The sequence below is a fragment of the Fringilla coelebs genome (genome assembly GCF_963513975.1).
Source record: "Fringilla coelebs genome assembly, chromosome: 1".
NCBI lineage: Eukaryota > Metazoa > Chordata > Aves > Passeriformes > Fringillidae > Fringilla > Fringilla coelebs.
In genome coordinates, this window is record NC_140028.1 from 149,663,428 (window position 1) to 149,682,238 (window position 18,811).

Sequence of the window (18,811 nt, forward strand, 5' to 3'; positions counted from 1 at the left end):
TTGGGCCCCTTCTGCCAAGCTAACAGGGTCTGCTCTGCCCCTTGGAGCTGTCTGCAAGCAGAGGGTGTTGTTCCATCCTTCAGCCAGCCACACCATTGCTTTCCACTTGTTCAGTAACTAAGGTATCTCAGAGCTTGATTTCATCACAATCTTGCTTAGTTTCCATATTCTCAAAATCTTTTGCCAGGCAATCATGTTTACAAGGCTTTCCTTTTCATCTTCCCCAACAGTGTTCCACACAGCTTCTTCTTCTCCTGTCTGTGCACTGCTTGCTGAGCAGTAAAGGGACCATCTTCTTTTCCAGGGTGGAATAGTCCTAACCCAGTTCAAGCTGGGCTTGGGGTTTCCTGTTCAAGTGTAGCACCACCACGGTCCTTAGAGTTTGAGTAGCAAAACTACTCAGTAATTACAACATCAATTGCAAAATAAAAGCCTCATGACAGCCCTGCAGCACGTGATTTCCCTTTCTGATCTGTGGTTTTCCTTGAAACCATCTCTGTATGAGCAATCTAACCAGGCTCAGGCATGTTGGTCAGTGGTGGATGTGGCAGAGGTTGGACTCAAACCATCTGAGAGGTTTTTTTCTCTGGGGCTGTGTAGGAAGAAAAGGTTCCCCAGGCACTAACAATGTCTGTTTTGTCTCTGCAGATACAACTCAGGTGTGCCCTGAAAATAAAGAAAATGATCTTACTCCTCCACTTGAGCACTGTATTAGGACAAAGTAAGTGAAATTCCAGTTTTTCATACAGATACGTTCAGTTGTTGACACAAGTCATATATGTGAGGCTGGAGTGTCAAAAAAAAAAATGTTTCAGCAAGTAAAGCTGAAAAATTAATGCTTAAAAATCAGAAAGGATCTGAATGGGCCAGGCTGTGATAATAGATGCTACACATTTAATTGTGTGCTGTTGTAATTAACATTGAACTGTCCAAGGTGTTCGTTCCTAGAGGAACCTTCACTTCCATCACCAAGAACTGACTGAGCCAAATTCAGTCTGAGAGCACAGCTTGGTTGCAACTAAATCTAAAGCTGAATCTGAATCTGAATCTGAATCTGAATCTAAATCTGAATCTAAATCTAATCTAAATCTAAATCTGAATCTGAATCTAATCTAAATCTGAATCTGAATCTGAATCTGAATCTGAATCTAAATATAATCTTAATCTAAATCTAATCTAAATCGAAATCTAATTCCCAAAAGTGCTTGATTGCAGAGGTATAATGAGAAAAGGAGACAATTATTCCATTTTCATCAGTCTTTGATTAAGAACAAAAGGAGGGACCTGGGTGTTATTTTCAATGCATGAAGACCTGTTGCACATCTCAGTTTTCTGTGGAGAGCACAGGGTTTGTCAGGTTTTGTGCAGCCATTCCTGACAGCCCTTAGCTCATTTTCTCACCTTACAGACAAGGATAATTCCTCTTGTGTTGGGATTTTCATGGCCATTTTGAGGCCTCTATAAGCAATTCATCCAAATCATACTGAAGTTAATGGGAACATTTTCAGCTCAGTGAGACATGAAAGAAACAAAATGGAGAAATTTAACTGGGCAGAAAATTCAGCTTTACATCAATTCCAGCACAGCTTTGGAAGTTACTATCTGAATATCTCTGGAGCAAGAAGTGAAAGCCTCATTGTCAGATACCATAACATTTGTTAAATCAGCCAGCCAGGCAGTTCAGGTTTCTCTTGCAGTTTCCCTCCTGTCCTTGCTACAATTTGCTCTGAAAAAAAAAACCAACAAAAAAAAACAAAACAAAAAAACCCAGCAGAAAATAAATAAATAAGAACAGTGGCTGCCAGTGTGTTGATCAAAAAATCACTGAAAGGTAGAAGAGTCATCCTGCAAGGTGACAGCAGTGACATCAGTCCAGCCTTCCTGCACACACAGATTTTATTGATTCCTCATTTCCAGTGACACACCAGCATGACTTCAAACTAAAATAAATAATGTATAACCTCAGAAAGCCCCACAGGGAGAATAATGCATGAACTACCTAAAGTCATAGAATATCTTCCATTCCTGGCATTGTGTCAGAGTTCTACAGTGCTGGTAGTGCTGCTGTTTGTTTATTTTAAGTTCCCTGCTTTCATCTGCTTGAGAGGTAAATCACCAGCAAATTCCAGTGTCAATTTATTTTGTTTGTAGCATTCTCAGTTTGATTTACCCTGGGCAGGCTGGCTCCTTGTTTTCAGTGTTCTCCCTTTGCTTTGAGGGTATTTATTTAAGCGTGGCCTTGCTGCAAAAAATTTTCATGTAAATTTTTTTCCTTTTTTTTTTAAGAGCTTTTTCTTCCAACTACAGAACAGCATATAAGGAAAAGTAGGAACCAATCCAAATAACCAGAAGTTTAGCAATTTAGGGGATAAAAAAATGAATGTTTTTTATGATACATTGTGGAAAACTCCCCTAAACTAACTTTTCATAAAGCAAAGAGCTGTTACTTATTTTGATGAAGAATTCATGATGAAGACTTCTCTCTTCAAAAAATTTAGGATAATTTCTCAGGCAGAGTGGAGAATTCCAGAGTCTGGACAGTCAGAGCTGAGACAATAAACTATCATTAATTGGTGTTATTGTTAATTGAGAGTTTTCCTTTCATTCAAATGCCTCAGTTCTGGTTTAATCCATGAAAATGGACTGGATTAAATTAAATTGATTAATTAAATTAAGCCCATTGCTTTCCCCAATACCTGAGCACCACCATCCTGTAACACAGAGAATTCTGTGCCTCACATCTGCCTGCTCATTGTTCTCTTACCCTCTCCTAAAGGGGAGAACTGCACTGGTAATAGACTGGTTTTACTTTTAGTTAGTAGTAGTAATAATAGTAATAGTAATAGTAATAGTAATAGTAGTAGTAGTAGTAGTAGTAGTAGTAGTAGTAGTAGTAATAATAATAATAATAATAATAATAATAATAATAATATCATCATCATCAGAAGGGTTGTTTTGGTTCTGCAGGAGGAGGAGGAGACTCCTGTTTTCAGTCCCTGTTGCATAAAACATCAGAAGAGTTCAGTTCTGAGTGGTACCAGTGTAACCTGCAGGTCCCCAAAAATAGGACAAGTAAAAGTGCTTTTCTTGTGGCATTTAGTTAATATTTAGTTAATAATAATAGTAATAGTAATAGTAATAGTAATAGTAATAGTAATAGTAATAATAATAATTGAATTTATTTTAGTAAAATTATTAGTATTAGTATTAGTATTAGTATTAGTATTAGTATTAGTATTTCAGTTCTGAGTTTAGAGCAGGGAACCCTTCAGCTGCCTCTGGCATGACAGTCACAACCAGGTACCAGTGTAACCTGCAGGCCCCCAAAAATAGGACAAGTAAAAGTGCTTTTCTTGTGGCATTTAGTTAATATTTAAATAATAACAACAACAACAACAAATAGTAATAATAGTAATAGTAATAGTAATAGTAATAGTAATAGTAATAATAATAGTTTTGAATTTAGTTTTTAATAAAAATAATACTCATTATTAATACTTCTAATTATTGTTATTGTTATTGTTATTGTTATTGTTATTGTTATTGTTATTGTTATTGTTATTGTTATTGTTATTGTTATTGTTATTATTTCAGTTCTGAGTTTAGAGCAGGGAACCCTTCAGCTGCCTCTGGCATGACAGGCACCACCAGGTACCAGTGTAACCTGCAGGTCCCCAAAAAAGGACAAGTAAAAGTGCTTTTCTTGTGTCTCTCAGCCCCAGACATCTGTGGCAGCAGTGGCTTCTGCCCAGGGATGTCTGGAATGTGCATCCCTGGCTTGTGTTGGAGATGCCGTGCAGACAACTCATCCTGCTCTTCCCTGAGGAATACTCTTATATCACAGTGCTGATCCTCAGCACTGGAGGAAATAACATCTGTTAGCTCTGCCTGAGGGGAACCAAACCCTCCTCTGCTCTTAGAACCTGAATTTAGCAGGAATTTTTGTTAACCCTCTGTGGTGGTGGGGCTGTGGGATCCATGAGTTCACCTGCTGGCTGTGAAGTGAAACACCCAAAGGGGATTTGGTGGATGAGAGAAGAGCAGAGCCTGGGCATTTCACCCTGAATTATTGATGTGCTCCCAAACAATACCAAATTGTCAGCACAGGAGATGCTCACTGAGTGCTATTCCAGACTGAGCATTGTTCAGGCCCTGACCTGTTCCTCTTCAGTTCCCATTAACTGCATGACCCTTGGGTCAGGTTGTACTTGAGGCAGGTGGGTCAAATGCAGTTTTCCTTTTGCTAATCTGATAAATTATAATTGAATCAGCAGCTAGAAAATGCCTCTCATTGCAATTACACTGTGGGCAGGATAGTTTGGGGAAGTGAGCATCTGCATTGTCCAGGATCTGCTTGGAAATAAAATATTATTTCAGCATCTGTGAGTGAGATTCCTCACTCTTTGACACCTTTTCTTGTGCAGATGTGTCAGGAGCCAGGACATCCCTCTGTCTGTCCTGAGCAGCCAAGACCCCTGCCAGGGGGCTCAGAGACCCTGGCACAGAGCTCAAGGTGCCTGTGACTTTGATTATGACCCATGGAGCAAGTTACCAACCTTAGATGAAGATCTGCAGGCCATGAAAAATTAGGTAGAATGTTAGTGAATTTATCACAGGGTGAAAAACAGATTTTTGGGGCAAGATGGAGGGATCTGGGTGTGTCCAGCCTTTCTCCTTCTTCTTCTTGGCCTCCATCTTCTGCTGTGATGTTGGCACTTTTGGATTGGTTTAGAGTAGAAGCTCACTGTCTAACATAGGTGATTGGTATTGGGAAGTTATTGTAAATATTGTACACAGAGTTTTTAGTATAAAGACATAACACCACCCTGGGGCAGGCAGAGTGCCTCTGTCTGTCCTGCTGAACGGACCTTGGCAGGACAGGAGAACGAATTTTATAGATAAGGAACAATAAACAACCTTGAGACCGAGAACTGAAGAGTTCTGACTCCTTCTTCAGGTGCCAGGCTGGGAAAAGAGACTTTTAACATTTTTTGGGGTCACCCTGACCAGCTAGAGACCCCAACACAGATGCAAGAAGGGGGAAAAAAGCTTTGGACCTGTCTCATAGAAGCAAACAGCCAAAGGCTGCTTTTTGGTCTAAAAATGGTTTGAAAATAAACCCAGGAGATGAGGCTTGTTCTGAAAGTAATCTTCAGTCCTGCTTCAAAAATTATGTTCTGTTCAAGCTCTTTATTGCAAGCCAGTTTTAAAAAAGGCCAATTCCTCACTGCACAGTGATTAACAACTTTGCCAACAGCAGAAACGGTGTCAGCAAGGTGAGAAATCCCACAGGGCACAGTGCAGGCTCATTTGGTGGTTTTTGCCCTCTGTGGATCCCTCTCAAAGCTTTAATCACCCTGGTGAGACAGAAAGTTGCACCTTGGGAAGATTGTACTCAAAGATAAGGATGATTTGATGGCTTTACCTGACAAATCCAATGGGGACAGAAGGTGGCAGTTGGTTTTTCCATTTGGTGTTTGAGGGTGACATTCTGAACAGTCTGATAGGGACAGCTCTCACCTCTGGCAAATGCCAGACTTAGGTTGAGTAACCCCAGATGAAACAAATTCTGCTTTTAATTTAAGATGTGGGGCACCTCTGCTCTGTATTCCTGGGATGGAGACAATCTTGCTGCAATTCTCGATTTTAATTTTCTCAGCAAAGCAAAAAAACAGGAGGAAAAAATTTCACAACGGCCCTCAGATGGTCACTTCCTTTGAGACATTGCCCTGAAGGCTGCAAGAATTCAGCTTTTGGTTTTGTTTTACACTTAATTGGCTTGCTCAGCTCAAGGACTGAGCTGCCATACCCTTGCTGACACATCCTGTCCTCAGTGACAGAAAGAATGTGGCACTGGCAGCTCACTGCTCCCTCCACCCCCTCACCGATGCTTTACTACTCTGAGACAGATTTTCAGAACAGATATAAACACTCAGCACTGGGGATACAACAGTTCAGTTCCCAGAAAATGTGGACCACGACCTTGCAGATGAGAAAAGCCACGGCCAAGAGTGAATCCACGCCACGAGGGGTGAGCTGACTCACTCCAGGGAGGGGACTGGAGAGCACCATCCTGCTTTCACCAGCCTTTGGGTCAGATCTCTGTCTTTTGCCATGGTTTGAAGACACATTTTGTGGCAGATCCAGGATTGATGCCTCCTTTGCATTCACTCACTGCATTGCTGAGGTGGGCAGTGCAGAGCCAGGAATGAGGAAGGTGGAAGGTTCCAGAATCATTCTGTTCTCAGTGTACATCTTCAGGGTGATGCTGAAGGAGGAGTAAGGGCAGAGAAAAGGAGAACCTCAGCACAAGAAAAGCAAAACATCACCATTAAAGTGAGCTGTGGAGTGCTTGGAGGAGCCAAGATAGGAGCTCAGTGAAGCGATCCAGCTCAGGATCTCAAAGTCAGAGAGTTCCTAATCAGAGCTAAACAAAAATAACAAAACAAGCAAATTGCCTACTGACAGCTGAGTGAGTATTTTGGTTCTTTAGGGTCAATTCTTGTAGCCATCCTGGGCATTCCCTAATTATTGTGTCCAACATGACACAGCCTCTGTTGTGAATCAGCTGCTGCTCTGTTGCCCAGAGTAGCTGGAGGAAGGGTCAGGACAGAGACCTCCGACCTTGGCACCTAAAATCGAGGTGCAATTCCCTCCCTTCTGCTCCATTCCCTTTGGGATGGGATTAGTTACCCCAAACAAGTCCATCCCAGTCTCTCTGAGCTTCCCTGGGTGCTTCAGGGGTGTGGGTTTGCCTTGAACTGATGTCAGTGATTTCATTTCTAGGTGGCAAGGAGCTGTCATCGACTGGAACGGCACAGAACCCATCTTGTGACTGATCTGACCTGCACTTCATTGGGGAAGAGCAAAAGGAAATGACTGAATGAGCACATTCCTATTCCCACCAATACAGGAAATGGGGCAGTTGGAAATGAGGAAGAATGACAAGGTTTGCAGGCTGGCAGAGTTTCACCTCAGTCACCTTGTGCTTCAGCTATTTTGCTTTTAATATAAACAACACTGACGTAAATTCCTTGTCACTGCCCTCAGCATAAAGCTCCTGAGGGCAGGCTGGGTTCCCACCACCAAATCAAGGTTACAGATGAAGCTCTGAAGTCATCAACATCCCCTCGAGGTCTCCTGCTGGATCCACTCTGTATCCTGCAATTGTTTGGAAGCATCTGATGGGAGATGCTGAACCCAGATTTCTCTCACTTTACAGCCTTCTCTGCCCTGCCTTGTTCTTCCTTGAAAAAGCTCCAGTGCCCCTATAAAACATCATCCAAGGAACATGCATTCACCTGGTTACCTGGTGTTAGCAAGCCTAAATAGGCTGGTGACCATCTGGGCTTTTTTGGGGAAAGCCTGGCCTATACCAAGTTCTTGTTGTGTCTTAAATTTGCATTAAGGATTGTGGTTGTGTGTTACCAAAATAATCCCACAGGTAGTTCCTAGGTGCAGCTGGTGTGTCACAGTGCCTCATGCTGATATAGCTCGTTTTTCTTTCTGGGGAGAGGCAGCTGTATCAGTGTCTTTACCTTGATGCCCTTATTTCTACACAAGGGTTTATTCACGCCCAGGTGACAGATCAGAGCTGGGATTTTGCTTCCTCATAACTACAAGAAAGCAGGAGAGTTGTTAGTTTTGAAATTCAAATGGTGCCTATCTGTGATAAGTACCAGTTTCTGTGGTTAAATAAAATGCATGTGCTGGAATGAGGTACTGTGGAGATGGATACTGAGGTTCTGAAGCCACAGTCTGTAATCTGATTAATTCTGCTTTAGCAACAGTTTACCAAAATTGGGGCAAGTTACTGGACAGAAGGTTGGAAAAAATGCCTCAGGGAAAAGGGCAGATAAATGGTGTTTCTAGAGGTATTCCTCTCTTGGGAGTGAATATTTCATGAGAGTTCAATAAAGGACTTTTACTTCCTGATGTTTATTGTAGCACCTTCTTCCTGGTCAGTGTGGAAACTCCTCTGGGTCCTGAAAAATGAGTTCAAAATCAATTTCCAGCAAAAATTCAGTGCTGTTCTGGGTGTAGGTGCAAACTGACTGTGCAAATGGAGATCTCAGGGAATGTGCAGTGGAGTTAGATTTGAAAACCAACCTGAGCAGAAGTTACAAAGGAGTGCCAGAAAGGTTGAGACGGCCTTTGGATGAAGATCTGCCTCCCCCTTTGCTTCTCATTCACATCAAACTGTCACAGAATGGTTTGGGTGGGAAGGGAAGTTAGAAATCGTCTTGTTCCACCCCCCTGCCTTGGTCAGGGACACCTTCCACTGTCCCAGAGTGTCCCAAGCCCTGTCCAGCCTGGCCTTGGACACTTCCAGGGATCCAGAGGCAGCCACAGCTGCTCTGGGCACCCTGTGCCAGGGAAGAATTTCTTCCTAATATCCAATCTAAACCTGCCCTCTTTCAGTTTAAAGCTGTTATATGCAGTAAAGCATCTCAGGGTTGCAGTTATTTTAATTTTATTTCTTTCACTGTAATAAAATCTGTTTGGTTTAGATCAGACAGATGAACTTAAAGCTTTGGGAGATCCAGATCTCCCAAAGAGATTCAGCCTCTGAGACATCACCAGCACCAGATCCATGCCCATTGCTGCCTGCTGGCTCTGCCATCCCTGTGTACTTAGGGATGTGTTTGTGCTGCCAGCTGCAGCTGGATTCAATAATGCTTTTTTTAAGATACCTCAGCTTGAGCTTCAGTGTTTCTGGCAAGTCCCAAACAGCCAAAGATCCCAGCTGGAAAACCTTTATCCCCTCTTTGAAATTTCTTTATTCTATAATGCACACTTTGTTTTATGAAACAAATACAGTTTGATTTTCCCACCTGCCTCACAGGAGGCCCATAATATAAAACTTTGAGGGGTGTATTTGGACAGAAAATACTGTGGAGATGACAAATATTGGAAGATTTTTGGAACCAAAAAAATTTCTTTCTGTTTTTTTCCAGTCTAGTAAACCCACACCGTTTATTTCAAAGCCTTAAACTGTGCCAGGCTGGAGATAAGGCAGAGATAAGGGCTGCCCTGTGGGACAGGCAGATTTGATCTGACTGAAATCTGGATGTCTGCAGTGCTGATGTGTTCAGGGCATCTGTTCTCTGTCCAGAGGAGGGGAGACACCAGGGTGTGGTGGAGCTTTGTTTTGGGATGAGAGAGTTGTTCCTTCAAAGGGATCCCAAGAGGATTGTCTCTAGTGCATCACACCCATGAAGATGTAAAGATTTTTAGGATATGAGAAAGAGGATAGACTGTTTGAAAAATGTGGGTTTTGGGTTCTTGTGGAGGATACACAAAGATGAGGAGAGGCCCTGAACTCTGTCCCTCTTTCTAAAACAGACTCCAAAGAACTTTCAGGCTCCTTCATCACTGGTTGATGGAAAATGGAGAATTTTTTTTTGTTAAAACAGATTTTTCTTACCTGTTATCTGTCATTGTGTCCTTATATATTTATTTGCAAAGCCCACTGCCCACCCGACAGTGAATTAACTCCAGATTCACCCAGGCCATGGCTCACAAATGAAGGAAAAAAGAACCTGAACCACCTCCCCAAGCCCCCAGCTGGGCAGGGCACCTCAGCACTGCTGAGCTCCTTGGCCAGCCTGAGAGCAGCAGGTTCCTTCTGCAGGGCTCAGTGTCCTTACCAGGCAAAAAGGAGTGGCTCCTTGGAAGGAATCTGCAACCAGAACTCTCATTTAGACCTAAATACTCTCGAAAAGTAATGCCAGGGCATTGCCTGGTAGCTTCCTGCATCAAGATTTGCAAGTTTTTATTCCATGTAAAGCAGCAGAAGTTATTTCCCTTAAGACATGGCAGGGCTTTTTGTGTCAATCACACACTTGTGTGGCAATGCAAAAACATTTACACAGATCTGTGTAAAAACACATCCTGTGCACAACATGCATCCAATTTTTAAAATATTTTTTCCTCTTCAATGTTTCTCTTTTTTTTTGTCTTTTTTTTTTAATTTCCCAAATAATGTGACTTCCTGAGCTGAACAAAGCAGTGACCATTTAATAATTGAGCTTTAAAAGGCACCAGTGGTGTTGGCACTTGGGTCTGCATGGTGTCTTCATTTCATTCCCTTTGCTTCTGTGGAATAAAAAAGTGCACCCTGTGCTGAAAATCGACCCCTTAACTAATAACAAACATGGATTATGGAGATGAATATGGAAGCAGAGTTACTATTTTGGCAGGGTGTCATATCTACCACCTTTTTACAAAATGTTTATTTAGCTTTGTCTTGTACAGAGTGTCTCACACAAATAAAACATTTAAAGCAGTGGTCAGGCAAAAGCTCAGATTTCCTCCTCATTTTTTTTAATAATTGATTTGCTACTGGAAATTAATCTGGGAGATTGAGTTGTAAATGTTTCATGGGCTTCAGCAGCTCAGTGGAAAAATAATGGCAAAGGCAAAAAATTATGGTTGTGGGTAAAAAATTCACTATTTCATAGACCTTCTGATGTTTATTTTTTACATGCCTGTCCTTATTCTGCTTAAATCTGGGAGAAGTTTAAGATATGATGACTGATCCCATGAATGAATCCCTGCAGTCACTGTGGGTTTGGTTCCCAGGTAAACTAAAAATGACAATTTGAGTCTCTTGCTTTCAAGTTTTCACTTTCCTGGGGCAGATTTTGATTTGTTTATGTCTGCAGTGTACCTAATGGGCTAATGTGCAATGGCAGGAAATGGTCACTTCAGTAATCAAGGAGAGCTTGGAAGAATGACACCACCATAAGCCAAGTTTTCCATGAGGGAGAAGTGATTTAGGGGCTCTGAGGATTCACTTGCTGAAAGTGAAGTACTGGGAGAAGACAGGATTTTTTCTGGTGCTGGTTGAGAGCTGCATTAAAAAACCAAAGACATCAATCCACTTTTTTTTTTTTCCTGAAAATACTTGCAACAATCTTTTGAAGCAGTAAAATAGTTTTTTCAAAAGGCCTACATGATTTGGGGTATGATTGCAATACCATAATGTAGTAAAAAAGATGGATTTCAATTATTTTGGTAAATCTGCTTCATTTTCCTGTCCCAGAGTAAGTTTACTATGAAGGGAACTGCCCTGAATTTTTGTCAATATCTGGGGTATGCAGCATTATGTTTTAGATGACAAAACTTAACCTTCACCAAAGTTTGTCCTGTGATGATTTGTCTCTTCTGTTTGTGTTTTCAGAAATGTCAAAATTAAGAATCAAGCATCAAAGCCTTAATGTGCATAGTTTTATTTTAGTTTTCATCCAAAAAAATTTCATTATTTTTCTCTGTTGGCAACAGAGATTTTTTTTTTTTTTAATGGAATGAAAATGGTTGCTCCTGCATCTCTGCATGATCCCATCTGCTGCACCTCCTAAGGAAAAGTCATTCCATGAAGGACACTTTGTGTACACTCACACTCTTTATTGGTTTGTTTTCATTGCCTATCAATTAATAAATTCAACACCAGCTCTGAAATAAGGAAGCAGTTCCTCCTTGGCAGCCTTGTTTATAAAGCTAGAAAGGGAAAAAGGGCTTAATCAGGTGTTTTATTTGTCATTTCAAACAAGGTGGGGAGGGATTGTTGGTACAGTGGAAAACAACCAGATTCTGTGACATCACTCACTAATAGTTGCTGACTATATCAGCAAGGAATCAAGCACAGATTTTACAAGGAAAATTTTGGCTTATAATTCAACATTTTTCATTTCATCTGCTGTGAGGCTTTTTCCTTAAATTTATTTTTTTTTTTCTTTTTTCTGAAGGAATTATGGGTAACTCCAGTTTAAAGGCACAACTCAAATATCCATGCAACGATAGCAATGAGACTCTTCCAGACCCTCACATTAAAACACCTCCTCTGATCTCTGCCTCTTGGCCCCACAGTGATTTTCAGGTGGTGTTTCAGTGTTTTCCATGGCACTGTGCCCATCCCATGCATTCCACATCCTTGCCCAGCACTGATAAAATCTCTTATAGCAGCCCCTGCATTTGGGTGCCTCGATTTTCAAGGAGAATTGATGAAAAAATAGAGCACAATGAGCTGGCTGTGGACAGCCTGAGCTGAGATGGAGCCTTGCAGAGGTACTCAGAGGTGGTAAATCTGCAGGGTGACTTTAATACGGCTCTGAAGCTGAGTTCCAGCTGAGCAGGAGTGAGTCCAGGTTTGTGAGGATGGTTAGAGGAATAAAACACTTCTTCTTTGAGGAAAAGCTGAAAATTTGAGGTTGTTCAGCCTGTAGAAGAGAAGGCTTAGAGAAGGGGAGACCTCAGAGTCCCTTCCACTGCCTAAAGGGGCTCCAGGAGAGCTGGAGAGGGACTTGGGACAAGGACATGGAATGACAGGACACAGGGAATGGCTTTCCACTGCCAGAGGGCGGGGATGGATGGGACATTGGGAAGGAAGGTGGTGAGGCCCTGGCACAGGTTATCCAGAGAAGCTGTGTCTGCCCCATCACTGGAAATGTCATCATCATCATCAAAACATCTCCTCACAGGTGTTTACAGGGTGGATATCTCCATCTAAACCAGTGACCCAGAATACCTGGAAAGCCACTGGTGAGAAACAGGCACTGATGGGCTTCAGTCACCTGGTCTGGTTGAGGTGCTACAGAAGGAATTGCTTTTTTCTCTTCCCTGCCTGCAGCTCTCTGGATTTCTACAGGTTAGACTCATTACTGGAGGGGTGCAGGATGAGTGATTCAAGTGAATCCCACTGTGTGTGAATGATAAAGCCTGAAAAGAAGGAAGTTGTGTTTATGGAGCTTGGCAGAACAAGTGAATTAAATAATGGGTCAGAGACTCCTCCTGCCTCCTGCACCATCCTCACCTCTGGCTTCCACTTCACAGCTTTCACCTGTGAGAGAGAATCACCTCTGTGGAAGAAAGCACGGGGCTGAGTAGCAGGAATTTGCCAGCTTTTGGAAAAGGAGTTGCTGATAAATCAGGTTACCCACGTGGGCACACAGGAGCTGTGTCAGAGGTGGGACCTGGAGGGTGTCCTGGACGTGAGAATTTGTAAGCACAGATTCCTTGTAGAACAGCACTGGGGCTGTGTCACAACCCTAAATCCTGATAAAACACCCAAGATAACTGTACCTTGTGTGAGTGTTCTGCTTGCTTCCTTATCATCACCTTATCTTCAGGCAAGGCCTTCTGAATTAATCTAAGAAATATTCTGGGCATTTGTAAAAATACTCCGTGCACTGGAATTCAGCAAATATTTATTAATTGACAGAACACCGGCGAAGAATGTGTGACCAAAAAAAGAATAAAAGTGTTCAGCTCCTCTCTGTAAAATACACAAAGGGTAGGAGGTTGAAAGTTACATTCCACTGACATACCTTTTGCTGAGCTGTACTTGCTTTGGTGAGTGGTGTGGATGGCAGCCAAGGTCTCCAGACCCTGGGCTGAATCATTGCTGCAGGGAGAGTGGAAAAATGTCCCTTGTGGCTGGGGAAAGGGAGCAGTCCAGGGTCTCCACCTGTGCAGGTCTGTGGGGGCAGTTCCCCTGAGGATGGATGGGTTTCTGCAAGGCTGTTTCCCAAGAGATGTGAAAATCCAAGCTGAAAATCACAGGCAGGGAGCAGCTGTAGTTTGTGGATGAGCTGTGAACATGTCAAGGGTCACATTAGCAGAGTTTTGGTAGGTATTAAATCCCAAACATTATAAAAGCATTGTTATGGAGTGGGGGGTGGAAGGTCTGACAGTAAATTAATTTTAGTATATAAATAAGAAATAAAAATCCACCTTAAACATTGAACATGGAAGAGAAGACAAACTGTTTTACTCTGAGGTACAGGACATCACCAATCACTGACCTCTGTGTTACTCAGATTATTTTTCATTTGTGATGCAGTTTTGGGCCTGTGCTTCATTTGCCTTATTGACCATTAAAATCAGGATGAAAACCTACAAAGGGCCAAGCTCATTCCAAGTGTAGGTCTGGAGATATTCCAGAACTGTCTGGCACCATCCTGTGCCATGACCCTGCTGGAGCAGGAGGTTGGACACACTGTGCTCCCTTCCAACCTGACCCATTTCTGTGTAAATCAGCTAAACTCCGTGCTCAGCGGGCTCCACATTTTTCTCTGTCTGATGGAAGATCACTCCCTTGCATGCTGTGACATCTTGGCTGAGGAAAACCTTCATGGTCCATGCCTTTATGTTCTATTGTCAGTGACACATGGCCATATTCCTGTTTTGAAGTGGCTGCAGCACGCTGCTGATGCCATCTCAGATCTGCTGTCAAAAATTGTTTGTGTTTGGTCAATGGAAGCAAAAGGGGAAAACTATCACAATGGCAAATTGCAGCTGGTAAATGTCACTCCCAGGCAGGGTGACAAATGAGTAATGAGTGCTCTGCCGTGGCGTGTGAAGAAAGCCGGTTTTTTACGAGCACTTCAATGCAGAGCAGTTTTATTATGACTGACATCCTTCTCAGGGCTGAATTCCTATCACCATATCCTTCCTGAGTCCCTCTTGCTCAGGTCAGTCCTGTGAAACAATCCAGCATTTCTCAAATTGTTATTCCAGTTTGCAAACCTGGCAAACTCAGCACGAGCAGTGGAATCTGCTCTGGGGTCGTTGGGGTTGGTTCTCTGTCAGTAGCAGAGGAATATAATAAGTTAAAATCTGAAAATTAGGCTTTTGGAAATTTTTTCTTCACTATGAAATATAGCTCTGGATATGCAACTGTTGAGTTATCTGAGAGAGAAAATAGGTTTTTAATAGGTGCATTTGAGAAATGCATAAAATCACAGAATATCCTGAGCTGGAAGGGACCCACAAGGATCAAGTCCAGCTCCTGGCCCTGAACAGAACACCCCAAAAATCACACCACATGTCTGTGTGCATGAGCAGCAGGGGCAATGAAAAGAGGAATTAGAACTATAATTATTATATTTATTTTAATTTTGAGTAGAATCTATAAAAGCATTCAGTAAATCAATAGCACTAAGGCACCCACAAATTAATTTTTAACAGAACAGCGAGTGAAAACAGGGAAATGCCATGATGAGTGAGAGGTTATACTGAGAGCTATGAGGAAAGGCTAAAAGAATTGGGATTATTCAGCCTGGAGAAGTGACTTAATTGCAGCCTTCCAGTACCTGAAGGGAGCCTGCAAGAAAGATGGAGAGAGAGGATTTACAAAGGTGTAGAGTGACAGGACAAGGGAGAATGGCTTCACCCTGAAAGATATTAGAAAGAAATTCTCTCCTGTGAGGGTGGGCAGGCCCTGGCACAGGATGCCCAGAGAAGCTGTGGCTGCCCCTGGATCCCTGGAAGTGTCCAAGGCCAGGCTGGACGGGGCTTGGAGCAGCCTGGGACAGTGGGAGGCAGAGGGTTGGAACTGAATAATCTTGAAGATTCCTTCAAACCCAAACCATTCTATGATTCTGTTAGAGTCTCCTCTAATAGCACCAGTCTGGGCTTAAATTCTTGTAACGACTGGTGCTCTCTAAATATACATGGCCCCTTTACTTACCTCCTCCTTTCAAGTTTTCTCAGCTGCTAAAAGCAAAGAAAGGCACTTTGTAACTTGAAGCTTAAAAACAGCATTAATTTTTACTCTTTCCTTGTTTTTTTTCATTTCATATATTCTATGTTTTATGTGTAACTGGAATAAGAAGCTTCTTTATTTTTTGGACAGCAAAATGTAAGCACAGTCTGTGAGGAGAAAGGTGATTTATGAGATTTCCAGGATGCAGGGAACAGGTGACTTTTGCTTAAAGGAAAAAAAAAAAAATCATGTTCCTAGCTTAAAAAAATAATCAAGTAAAAGTAAAGCCATAGAGAGAATATATGTTATCTACAATCGTTCCAGAAAGCATTTCCTACAGAACAACAATTACAAGTCATTGTGAGTCCCTTGGGAACAGCAGTCAAAAACATCAGCAGTTAATTACTAGAACTTCCTAAATCAACCTTCTTTGGCATGACATGAAGTGAATGAGAGCAATAAAAGCAAGGAAGTGCATTGTGCTTTGTCCTGTCCGACTCCTGTTCGGACAGGCGTAGGTCACAAGCACAAATGTAACCAGGCATGAATTGTTGGGGTTTTTTTGTTGTTTTTGGTTTGGTTTAATATTTTAATTCTTGGCCTTGGGTTAAATTAAACCTTGGAAAGGCCAAGGTAAAATGCAGGGCCAGGGCTGCGTAAATCCTGAGTTGTGCCATGGCCACACCTTCAGAGCAGAGTCCCTGCTCCAGTAAAGCATCAAAGAGGATGGAAAAAATGTGTCCTGAAGTGGCTGGTGAAGTGAAGGGGAAATGGGACAATCTGTTCTTATTGGGGTTCTCAAGGCTGCATATTGGGGTGCTGTTAAATTCTCTGATATGCAGCTCGGGCAGGAGGAGCTTTGCCTTCTGTGGAGTGAGTCCGGAAGGAAGAGATACCCTTAGCTATGGAAAAGCAAAAAAAATTTCATGTGGACCCTGCTTCAAAACTGATTTCTTTGCTTTAAAACCAGTCTGAAAGATCTAGAATATTTCTTTGATAATGCAGCTGCTGCTGGTTTTCACCAATATCTCCTCATTCCTGCCCCTTCTGTCTCACAGTGGGCTGGAGAACACGTTTCACCAGCTGATTTGATGAGTCTTCCCAGGAAAAGGAGCTTTGAGCAGGGATGGGAAAGGGGCACAGCTGTCAGCATCACACATCTTTGGCTCAGAGTTGAATGAGAAGGTAACTCAGAAATAAAACTCGTGGCTTAATTGGAGGGAGGGAGCTGCAGGGAAAGGCACACGCCAAGAAATGGAGCAGAAGCTGTTTATCAGGAAAAGCTTTATAGGATCTCAAACCTTCACAGATGTGGGTAAGGAGAAGCTGCTGATTGATACAGAGTGGCTGAAAGGAAGAGAGCACAAGATGTTCACCAGGCAGGGCTCCCCAGACCTTGGGAAATTTTTTTTTTTTGGATTAACAGTTGTACAAGTCATGCTTGGTGCCATGGAAGGGCTGGCCAAAAAGAGCAATAAACCAGGCAGAATGTTTCCCTAAGCCATTAGCACTGGTGATTAACAGCTAATCACCATAAACCCAAAGGCTCTTCAAGGAGCTGAGGAACTACAATTAGGTGGAGGAAACCCCAATAATGTGATTGGTGCCAATGGGATTTTCTGTCTCAGTCACATTGGGGCTGGTGAGCAGCTGAGCCCCACTGAGATGTCTTGGCTTGGCCAAAGAATGTCTTAGCTTGAGAGCTGTGGGGTTTACAGCCCTCACAGGACCAGGGATGCAAGGGAGGAGCATCTGAAGATTACATAAAACTCACAGTGAGATGATTTTACAGGAGATGTGAAAGTTATTGTAGGATATTTAGAGAAGGACCAATCAATGTGGCTTGGGGAGGAGCAAGCGTGGGAAAACACAGAGATAAGGGGATAAAAGCTGCAGAACATGCAAAAAACCTGGGCTGGCCATGCTCTGCTCTTGCTCAAGCTGCCCTGTCTCCTTATTAAACTCCATTTCCAGGTATTTTCCTGGGCAAGGGGCCCCCAGAGGTTGGTGTGGGGTCTCAGGGCCAGCAGCTGGAGAAGGGGCCATGGCTCACAGGGCTGGTGTGGTCCAGGAGCTGGGGAGAGCAGGCTGTGAGTGTTCCCTGAGGAGCTGCACTCCTGCAATCATGGATGTGCCTGGTTTGTTGAGGGAATTCAGCCCAGCTGGGGACAAGGGGAGAGGTCAGTGAGCTGGACCTGGCAGAGACTGTGGGATAGAGGGTAACCCCACTGGAGGGTCTGAAGGTCTCAAGCAGCTCCTGGAGAGGTTGTGGGGTGTGTGCCCTGCTGTGGGGACACACACTGGACCTCTCAGCAAACAGGACTGAGGGGTGTGGAGCTGTGGCCACCCCACATCCCCTGGGATCCCAAATGCCTCTGACATGCATCATCCCTCTGCTCCCTCCTCATCATCCCTCTGATCCTCACTGAGCCTTGGTGCTTGTGGTGATTGGCTTTCAGTCATGCTGCAAGTCCCCAAGGGAGAGACCAAGCTTTTGGGTACCTGTTTCAAGCTTTTTATTTTAAAAAAGGGAAATAAATTTCATGTGAATACTTTTGTAAGGTTTTAACAGCACTAATGGACAGCTGCAGCCCCCTGAGGGCTCGCTGTGCTCTCAATCTCTGGGATGGGAACCTGTTGCTCCATCAACAAATGTTCCTGAAAGGACTTGTAGGACACTGTGTGCTGACTTCAGCAATTCAGGGAAATCTCCTTTGCTCCTTCATTCCACTGCAGACACATATCAAAGTCACATCACCACCATTCCTGGTCTGGGGGAGCTTCAAATTTCCTCTTCCATGAGATCATCTCTTTTTGCTGGCCAAACAATCCAGATTATTTTTTCTCCCATGTTTCTACAGATCTGGAAGTGTTTCAGGCCAGGCTGGACAGGGCTTGGAGCAACCTGGTCTGGGGGAAGGTGTCCCTGCCATGGCAGAAGTTGGAACTGGATGGGCTTTTAGGTCCCTTCCAACCCAGCTGTTCTGGGATTATGTAATTCCATGGCCAGTGGGTTCCTGATTTAATATTTCCTCTCATCTTTTCCATTATAAAGATGAACAGTTATGAAATGCCAAACCAGTGTGTTGTGCCTTGCATCCAATCCAATCCCATTGCATCCAGTCACAAAGCCAAGATGAAATGCCAGGTGTCTGAACCAGTTTTGTTACTGATTTTTAACTCCATGGCACCACAGTGAAACCCAAACACCAACTTCTGCTTTGCTGGGAGTTTTAATGGCAATTAGTATAAAAATATTCATTATCAAAAAATATCCTACATCTAGACAGATACAAGCAAAAAGAGTTTATACTATGGATAACT

At 42.9% G+C, this 18,811-nt stretch overlaps 1 protein-coding gene across 1 annotated transcript in view; it reads left to right on the forward strand.

Annotated features, from left to right (window-relative positions):
- The window catches only part of MINDY4 (MINDY lysine 48 deubiquitinase 4), a 77,883-nt gene extending 70,958 nt beyond the window's left edge, over window positions 1–6,925 (forward strand). Inside the window, exons 17-18 of the mRNA XM_084206681.1 lie at window positions 649–721; window positions 6,787–6,925. Of these exons, the coding sequence (XP_084062807.1) occupies window positions 649–721; window positions 6,787–6,835 (122 nt within the window). The 3' untranslated portion in view covers window positions 6,836–6,925. The remainder of the gene's footprint in view (window positions 1–648; window positions 722–6,786) is intronic.
- Window positions 6,926–18,811: the final 11,886 nt, after the last annotated feature.